We start from the raw sequence: 9111 nt of genomic DNA on the forward strand, positions 1-9111 counted from the left end.
AGGACCTTTGCGCAGCCGCGTTATCAAATATTCCTTTGTGCGAAGGTTTCCGCCGCTGGAAGCCGGGATCGCAGCTAGCACAAGGAGAGCGAGCCGGGAGGGTTTGTTAGCCCTGCTCCGGGCTTTTTATGGCCATTGCTGAATGGGTTTAGACTTCACTCTGTTGATTCACCTGCCTCAGCAGTTACCGTGTTATTATTAGGTAGGCGCAAAAGCTGCGAAATTCAGTTGCAATAAAACGTAAATAAAAGTTTATTGCAGGGTGTGTAAATCTAAAATTTTGAATTAATCAAGAGAGCAGCTTACAGGCAACTTCAAAGGCCATCTTCTGTTGTTACACTTAACTGTGTGCTATCAGGTACAGTAAAAAAAGTTAAACACATTTTCTTTTGGCCAAACTATTTGTCCTGCAGGTTGATGCTGCAAGAGGGAACACTGTGACTCCTCCCAAGTTTTCATTTCAGTCATACAGCATACCCAACACAGGAATTTCTTATTAGAAATTTTGTATCTGAAGAAATTTTGTTTCTGAAGGAGGGATGCCATTAAAACTTGTTTTTCCCTAGACAACGTGATGCTATAGCAAACTTGAAACAGCAGTAGAGAAGCTGATGTGGATCTGCTGACACTGAAGTTCACTAGTTTTTCCAGAAAGCTCCAAAAGTAGAGCTAATGACTTTAAACAGCTCACTACATGCCAGATGCTAATGCTCTTATTCAAGCCAATTTGGTATCGTCAAAATCGAAAACTGAATTCAGAGGTACAATTGGAAAACACATAAAGCCAACCAACAAAACTATCTGATGCTTCCCATTAGTAAAACAAAACATTTCTTGCTCAAATGAAAGATTTTTCCGAGAGTATCAAGCATTAAGGTTTGTAACATTTACAGGAAACACAAACTGAGGCTGATAGCAAGTGCTCCACAATTTTCGGTGGGTTATGGCAGTACTCAGAACTGTCTGTCTGTAATTTTTCCTTTCACTCAGACAGATAGACACCTCAGCTTGATGCTGTTCATTTACATTTTACAAATTTTATTTTGAAATCCATTAAAATTGACACTTTTATGAAAAAATCAATATTTAATATATATATTTTTAATTTAAATACATAGCTCTGTCAAGAGATGACAAGCTATTTGTTTCCAACATTTGCTTCAGGCTTTAAAGAGTTTTATTCAGCCTACCCTCGCAATCCTGTGTGCAGACTCTGGTCCTGCACCACACCAGGTATTTCAGGAATCTCAGGGCCACATCCCCACACTATTGTCAGGATGTGCACAGAGAATAATAACTGTGACTGCAAAACACACCCATCGGTATCACTCCAATATTTCTGGAAATATGGAAGAGGAAGACTTTCCTTCGTGTGCCAAGCAGCAAACTGCCACAAAAATAAAGGAAAACCTCTGAGCAGTCAGCGGCTTTTGAATACCTGAAGCCTGGATCTAGATGCTCACCTTTCATTTTTCCTGCTTCCATTTTGGGGAATAACTTTTCTCACTCCCTGTTTTCAGAACATTTGAAGTTATGACCACAGAATTGCCAAGGTGCCACAGGTGACAGCAGCATCTGAGTAAAGTGAGCTCACCACTTGCTGACCCCAAGGTTACAGCCAGCAATGCTCCTCAGCTTTCATCATCTTTCCCAATAGGCAAGCCTTGGAAACCCTAATGACAATCCAGAGCCCTTCTGTCCCAAAACCAAAATTTGTTTTTTTCAAGCCTTTTTCAACAAACAGCTTCTAGGATGCTTAGCAATGCAGAAAGGAATGAGGTTAATTAGACACTTTGGTAGCTTTCCCCCAAATAATAAAAGTGTAACTGATTTCATCTAAACGACTTGTCATGACCAGAAAAGAACCCCACAAACATTTGCTCTGAGAGTATTTCTGTAAGAAATCTGGGTAAGCAGAGCAACAGAACAGTACAAGTCTACCTGTATTTATCACGGTTTGGCTACGAGCACTGCAGCAGTGGTAACTTCAGAAAACCAAGAGAGATTTTTCCTACCTGAGATGTGAGTGAGGCCTGGGGGTACTTCTGCATGTTCTGCACATCAGGCTGTGCCTTTCCTCCTTGCGTGCTCCAAAAAATAACCTCTGGCTATTGAGGAAGCTCCAGCACCTAGTGCTGCCTGGTTTTGTCTATCTCACCTCCAGGTGCCCCTCATCAAGCCTGGGGAAAGAACAAGCCACAGGTTGGGAGAATGATTTTGCCTGCAGAAGCCTGCATCCAGTTGTCATCCTTCCCAAGGTGTTTCTCACGTGTAACAGTAGTCTCTACCACTTCCACCCTCTCAATCCACCCCAAATAACAGGGTAAATTTGGGATAAGGCATCTGCTGTGCAACCTGCTTCCCAGGGCATTGGGAAAGGGGGCACGGCCTGGGTGAACCATCTCTCTGTGGGAGAAAAGCAACATCCCTTGCATGGAACAACGCCTCACCGCTGGAAATATTTTGGAAGTGACTGGAAAAAAGTACACGGTGGCATAAGGAGGCACACAGCGTGTGCTCCAAGTCACTTAATGCTGCTGGGCCTCGTGTCCCCTGTCACGGACAGGACAACGCCTCCCCAGGACACGGGGAGCAGCTGTGGGGCTGAGAACTACACAGACAGGGACACCGACCAAAACCTCGGGCAGGCTCTCAGCTCTGCCATCGCTGTAGGGTTAAGCACGTAGGTGTGGGTTATCCAAAAGTCATCCTGGCTGTCTTGCCTAGAGCCAGCATTTTGAGGGAGACTTGTGTTACCACCGGGACTTAGTTCGGCATTAGTACCGGCATGGGAAAAATCAAGGGAAAAGACAAAAGGAGCATGCAGGTAAAGACAAAACACAAACTAAAGAGAAACTTTTCCCAACAGCAACTGAACTCGCAGGAAAAGCAGCTGTACGGAAGCACTCGGCCCCCTGCCCGCTGCCTTTTTACCGTGCCTCTTCACCAAAGAGCCCGGTGCCCGCTCCCCCCTTGCAAAAAGCAGACTTGGGAGGAGGATTGCTGCGGCAGGCAGTACCCGGGGCTGCCGGAGGAGCAGCCCTGCCCCCTTTCACTGCTCCCGGCCAGAAGCGGGGCGGCCCCGGAGCCGCAAGAGGGGGGGCCGGGGCCGGATCCTGCGCGCATCCCGCCCCGCAGCCGGCAGCCACCGGGCCCCGGCAAAATATTGACTGTAGATAAGCGAGGTTCTCGTTTCTGTCCGAGCGTTATTATTTCCTATTATTTATTTTTTTATGGGGAGCAGGTGATGCCGCTAAACCGTCCCGGGCTTATTTCAAAGCGCGCACCTGAGAGGGGCGTGGAGCGGGGAAACGCTGCCGCAGGAGCATCCGCCGGTGAAGCCCCCGAGGAAGGAGGCAGGGGAAGGGAAGTTCCCAAAATTTCAGGAGCAATCCCTTCCCTCCGCCGGGTCTCTGCCCCTCGTACAGCCCGGGATCCAGCTGTGCCGCTCAGCATCGCACAGGGACAACACCACCACCAAAAAAGAAAAAAAAAGAAAAAAAAAAAAAAAAAAAAAGCGAACAAAAACGAACGCCAGAGATCCTAGAAAAAAACCCCACACATAAAAGCAGATATGGGTGGTTGGAGATGAAACGAGACGCGCTGACCCCGGCGGGTCCGGGGGGCTGCTTGTCCCCAACAGATCCTTTAACCCCCTCCCCTCCTAACCTGGGGTACGGTGCCGGTGGGCTGCGGGGTTTTATTTCGGCGAGCCCCCTTGTCATTAAAGGGACACTTTGACAAGTTCGTGGCACGAAACCCAACCGCTCGGGAGGCAGCGCTTGGGGAAAGGGTTAACCCGGCGGCCGCGAGGCGTATGAAATGATGGTAAATTACCCGGCGCGTTCTCCCGGGGAAGAAATTAGACTTCAAAAGGGCTGGAGCCCTCCTGAATATATATCAAGCAGATGGGCTGATGCGCTGTCTCGCTGATGTGCAGTTGATTAACCGCCCCATAAAAGTGCAGCAGCCCCGCTCGCCCGCGGCGGGTGCGCGCCGCCGCCCGCCGCTGTCCCGGGCACCCCGGCGGGAGCGCGCTTCGGTGAGGGGCAGGGGGAGAGGGGGGCAAGGGGGGGAAAGGAGGAGAGGAAGGGGACGGAGGGGAAATGACGAGAGAATAAGGTGAGGGGGGAGCCGGGGGAAGAAGGAAAAAATTAAATAATAATAAAGGAAAAAGGGAAAGGGAAAAAGGAAAAAAAAGGAGGGAAAAGGAAAAGGAAAAGGAAAAGGAAAAGGAAAAGGAAAAGGAAAAGGAAAAGGAGAAAGAAAAAAAGAAAAGGAAAAGGGAAAAGGAAAAGGAAAACGAAAAAGGAAAGAGAAAAGGGAAAAGGAAAGGGAAAAGGGAAAAGAAAAAAAAAGAAAAAGAAAAGGGAAAAGAAGAAAAGAAAAAGAAAAAAAGAAAAAGAAAAAGAAAAAGAAAAAGAAAAAGAAAAAGAAAAAGAAAAAAAGAAAAAGGAAAGGGAAAAGGTAAAAGTAAAAGGGAAAGGAAAAGGGAAATGGAAAAGGAAAAGGGAAGGAAAAGGAAAAGGTAAAAGAAAAAGAGAAAGAAAAAGAAAAAAGAGAAAAAGGAAAAGAGGAGAGGAGAGGAGAGGAGAGAAGAAAAAAAGGAAAAGAAAAAAAGGAAAAGAAAAAAAGGAAAAGAAAAGAAAAGAAAAGAAAAGAAAAGAAAAGAAAAGAAAAGAAAAGAAAAGAAAAAAAGAAAAGAAAAGAAAAGAAAAGAAAAGAAAAGAAAAGAAAAGAAAAGAAGAGAAGAGAAAGAAGGAAAAGAAAAGAAGGAAAAGAAAAGAAGGAAAAGAGAGAACGAGGAAAGAAGTGGGGGTGAAATGCAAAATCTCTGCAAGCAGCAGCAGGGTTTTTCCCCCCCCAGCCCCAAACCTCGCGCTCCCTGGCAGAGGGGACACAAACACCCCCGGTGACACCGAGCAGGGGGCAAAAACGAGCCGGGGCGCTGCAGGAGGGGCTGGGGGGGGGGGAGTCCGGGGAGGCTGCCCCGTCCCGTCCCGGCTGCTGCACGGGGAGGGCAGAAAGCCCCTGACACGTCCTGGCTGGGCTCCCAAAAGCATCCCCTGCCTTCTGATAGCGCTTCGGGAGAGGCAGCCTGGAAGCGGCCAAAACCGAGGGAACCGCGCTCGTCGCAGCCGCTGCCGCACGCCCTCAGCTCCCCGGGGGGGGCCGCAGCTCTGCAGAAGGACTTTTCGGGGACTCCCCCCCCCCCGACAAACGAGTCCCCGAAGTGTGTGTGTGGGGGGAGCTTTCCGCCGGCAGCCCCCAGCTCCGCAGCGGGGCCGGCAGGGGGGTGCCCGCGATGGGGAAGGGTGGCGGGGGCTTTGCTGGCCCCGGGGGGGGGGCCACCACCGGGTGACATTCCTGCGGGGGGACGGCAGCGACCTGGCGGCTCAGCGCCGGCTTTGCAGCAGGTGCAAGACCCGAGCATCCCCGGAGGGTGCAGCCGGGGCTCTGCCGCTCGTCCCCACGCGTGTGCGAACCCCCCCGTCCCTTTTTGTCCCCCCCCCCCCCCCCCCTTCCATCGGCTGCGGCTCCCCCGGGTGTGCCCGGCCGTGCCCCGGCGTGCTGCTGCTGCTGGCCGCCACCGCGCTGCTGTCGGGGCGGGGCGGAGCGGGGCGGGGGGCTTGAATGCTGGCTGTTGTTGCTCGGCCGGGGCTGTGGGGGGGTCGGCAGACGAGGCGGGGGGGGCACGGCGGAGCTCCCCGCGGGTGCGCAGCCCCCTGGGGGGCCGCCTGAAAAGCCGCGGCGCTCACCAGCTGACAACGCGTGCTCCGCTCCAGACACGGCGCACCGCGGCCGGGACCGCGGCCAGCCCCAAATCCACCCCCCTCCTCCTCCTTACAGCCCCCCCGACCCCCCCATTGTCCGCCCCTTCGCATTGTCCGCCCCGCTCTAATTAAGAAACGCTGCCTTCCCCCCCCCCCCCCCCCCCCCCCCTTTCCCTTTCCCCTCCCCGGGGGCCAGAGGTTGAGCAAACAGCAGCCGGCGCGCTGCGAAAAGGCAGCGAGGAGCTCCGGGCACCGCGCTGCGAAAGGGGACCCCCCCCCCCCCGCCCTCGTCCCCTATCCCCCGTGTGTCCCCCCCCCCCCCCACCGCCGTGGGGGGGGCACACGGCCCCCGCTGCCCCCCACGCGTGTCCGGCGGGACACGGGCTCACGCACAAAGGCGACCGCCTCCCCCGGAGGATACGGAGTGTGCAGCCAAAATTTAACGCTCGGGTAGTGCGCTGTTTTCAAAGAAAAGCCCCTAAAAAAAAAAATAAAAGAAAGAAAAAAAAAAAAAAGCGCTAAAACCCCACAAAGCCAGGGCCCGGCGGGGCCGGTGCGCGTCCCCGCTCTTGTTCCAAACTTTGCGCTCGTCCGTGCAAAACAAACACTGTCGCGGGCTCAATAAAGCGATTTATCCATCTTCATTACTTAAAGAAATGTTGTCTCTTTGTTTGTTTGGGAGATATTAAGCATGCTTAGCTTGCAACACATAGTTGATTCCTTCGCTAGTATCTTGGATACTTGGATCCGACTTTGGAAGGTAGAAGCTAATTGCTAATAATGGAGAGAAAGGAACCAGCCAGCATAGCGGGAGTGGCCTGGCATATGGGGAATGAGCAGCCTGAAATACTCAATATTCAAGTTTCCAAAATATTAATGAGATTATAGCAACCTGCAGCTATACGTTACAGCTTGTTAACGGAGTGAGAGGGGGGGGCTGCCAAGCGGTTGTTATGCAAACTCTATGGCTGAACCTGAAAATGGAAATGCGGCCGGGTATCTCTTTCAAAGTGTTTAAAAAAAAAAAAAAAAAAAAAAAAAAGACCCTCAGACAACGAAAGCTCCGCCGTGGCCGCGAGGACCCACTGCGCTCAGCGGCCAGGGCGAAAGGGACCCGCTGCGGGCAGCGGGGGGGCCCCTTCCCGACCCCTCTGCGCTCCCCAGATTGCGCCCCCGGCTCGTTGGGAAACGAAACGAACCCAAACTAGCTAAAAACGGGCTAAAACCCCCGAGCTTTCCCGGCGGGTCGGGAGGGAAGGAAGGGACGATTCGGGAGGGAGGTGACCCCGGGGCTGAACTTTTCACCCGGCGGGACCGGCCCCCGCCCGGCCGGCACGGGGTTATCGCGGGGCAGGTGCGCGGCGCTGGCACCTGCGGGGACCGGCACGGCTCGGCTCGGCTCCCCTCTCCCCAAAAATCCTGCAGCGAGACCCGCTCCCCCGCCCCGAGCCCCCCCAGTTTCCCTGCCCGCGGCTCCGGGGACCCGCTGTGTTTTTGGTGGGGAGGCTTGGCCGGGGAGGGGAGGTGACCCAACATCGCTTCGGTTTGTGTTTTTGTTCGTTTTTTTTTTTATTTGATCTCGAAAAATAATAATAATACATAAAACAATGGCAGCTGGCTGGGCTAAAATTAAAATAAACGATTCTCGTCGTAGAAAAGTTCTGTTAAAAAAAAAAAAGGGCAGAAACAGTAGCAAACACTCCGTAATAAATAAGTTTCCTAATACCACAAAAGCAAAATAAGACGGGACATGGAAGTTTGACACGACAAAACCGTTTTCGTTTCTCAGAGCGCGCGTTGGGGCGCGGCGGCCGGCCGGAGCGCGGCTCCCCGGCTGGCGGCCGGGAGCTGTCCCCTTGCAGCCGCAGGATAAAGTGCTTGCGCCGGGATCCCCCCGACGGCGGGCAGGAGAAGCCGCCTGCCCCCGCTCGTTGCGGGACGGGACCGCATGGGGAGTGCTGGGGGTCGGTGCGTGCGGCTGGGCGTTGCGGGAGGGGCCGGCGGCGGCTTCTCGGCACTGGGAGCTCTACGGGCGGTAGCTAGACATCGGAATTAAAGTACAAACGCGGACGGGGCGGGTGCGCCGCCCAAGAGGAGCCCTCCCCGGGGCGCCCCGCGGGGCCGCCGGCGGCCAAGTCCGTGCTGGGGCGGGCGGCAGCGCCCTAGCTGGCCTCGTCCGAGTCACTGTAGTGCGAGCGGGGCGAGAACTCCCCGTCGCTCCGGTGGGAGCGCGGCGACGCCTTGCTCCTCTCCTGCTGCTGCTGGTGCTGCTGGTGGTGGCCGGGCTGCGGCACGAGGAGCGCTGGGGACGGCGCTTTGGGTCCCAGCAGGGCGCTCTCCGGGAAGGACGGGAAACGCAGCGGGTCGAGCGGCACCGGGAAGCCCCCCGCGGCCGGCGGCGGGGGGAAGCGAGTCCTGCCGTGCCCGTGGCCGTGCCCGTGGCCGTGGGGGGGCGGCCCGGACGGCGGCGGCCCCGGCAGCGCGGCCCCGTCCGCGGCGCAGGGCGGCTCGAAGGGGGCCCCGCGGGGCTCCGCCTTGCCCGGCGGCGGCTCGGTGGCGGTGGCGGTGGCTGTGGCGGCGGCTGTGGGGCCGTGCAGCAGCTCGGCCAGGGCGCTGATGTAGATCTGCGCCATCTGCAGCGTCTCGTACTTGGAGAGCTTCTTGTCGTTGTTGAAGGAGGGGATGACATTGCGCAGCTGGTCGAAGGCGTGGTTCAGCCCGTGCATCCGCCGCCGCTCCCGCGCGTTGGCCGCCAGCCGCCGCTGCTTCTGCACGCCGCTCACCTGCGGACGGACACCGGCACCGCCGCCACCACCGCCCCGCGGCCGCCCGCCGCCCGCCGCCCCCCGCGCCCCGCCGGGGCTGCTCCCCTCCTGCCCTGCTGCCGCTGCCGCCCTCGGCCGCCCCGCCGCCGCCTCGTCCTCCTCCTCCTCCCGCAGGCAGCGCGGCGAGGCGGCCACGCGCGCGGCGCAGCACACGCCCAGCCAGCCGGGGGCGAAGCCGCAGCCGGGCGCCTCCAGACCCGGTCCCAGCCCCAGCAGCGGCTCCGCTGCCACCGCCGCTTCCCGGCCGCCCTCGGCCCACTCGGCGGCCCGCGGCAGGCTCATGGCGACAACGCCTCAGCGCGAGCCCATGGGGTCGCACCGGCGACCGTTGGGCGACGGCTGGGCGACGGCTGGGCGGCGGTTGGCAGCGCGCGCTCGCCCTGCCGCCCCGCGCGTGGCGCCCGCCCGCCCGTCTCCGGTGTCGGCCGCGCGCCGCGCCCCCCTTTAAGGCGGCGGCACGCGCCGGGGTCCCGTCCCGCGCACGGCCCCCGCGCTCCCCTTCCCTCGCGCCC

At 56.5% G+C, this 9111-nt stretch overlaps 1 protein-coding gene across 1 annotated transcript; it reads right to left on the bottom strand.

Moving 5' to 3' along the window:
* Nucleotides 1-7347: 7347 nt before the first annotated feature.
* ATOH1 (atonal bHLH transcription factor 1) lies at nucleotides 7348-8904 on the bottom strand. The gene has a single exon (XM_040555785.1). The coding sequence runs from the start codon at nucleotides 8879-8881 to the stop codon at nucleotides 7937-7939; it is 945 nt and encodes a 314-aa protein (XP_040411719.1). The 5' UTR covers nucleotides 8882-8904; the 3' UTR covers nucleotides 7348-7936.
* Nucleotides 8905-9111: the final 207 nt, after the last annotated feature.

Source organism: Cygnus olor, chromosome 4, assembly GCF_009769625.2.
Source record: "Cygnus olor isolate bCygOlo1 chromosome 4, bCygOlo1.pri.v2, whole genome shotgun sequence".
Lineage (NCBI taxonomy): Eukaryota > Metazoa > Chordata > Aves > Anseriformes > Anatidae > Cygnus > Cygnus olor.

Bases quoted from the DNA above. Each gene is read 5' to 3' on its own strand.
- ATOH1 (XM_040555785.1), bottom strand. From the start codon at position 8,881: ATGAGCCTGCCGCGGGCCGCCGAGTGGGCCGAGGGCGGCCGGGAAGCG.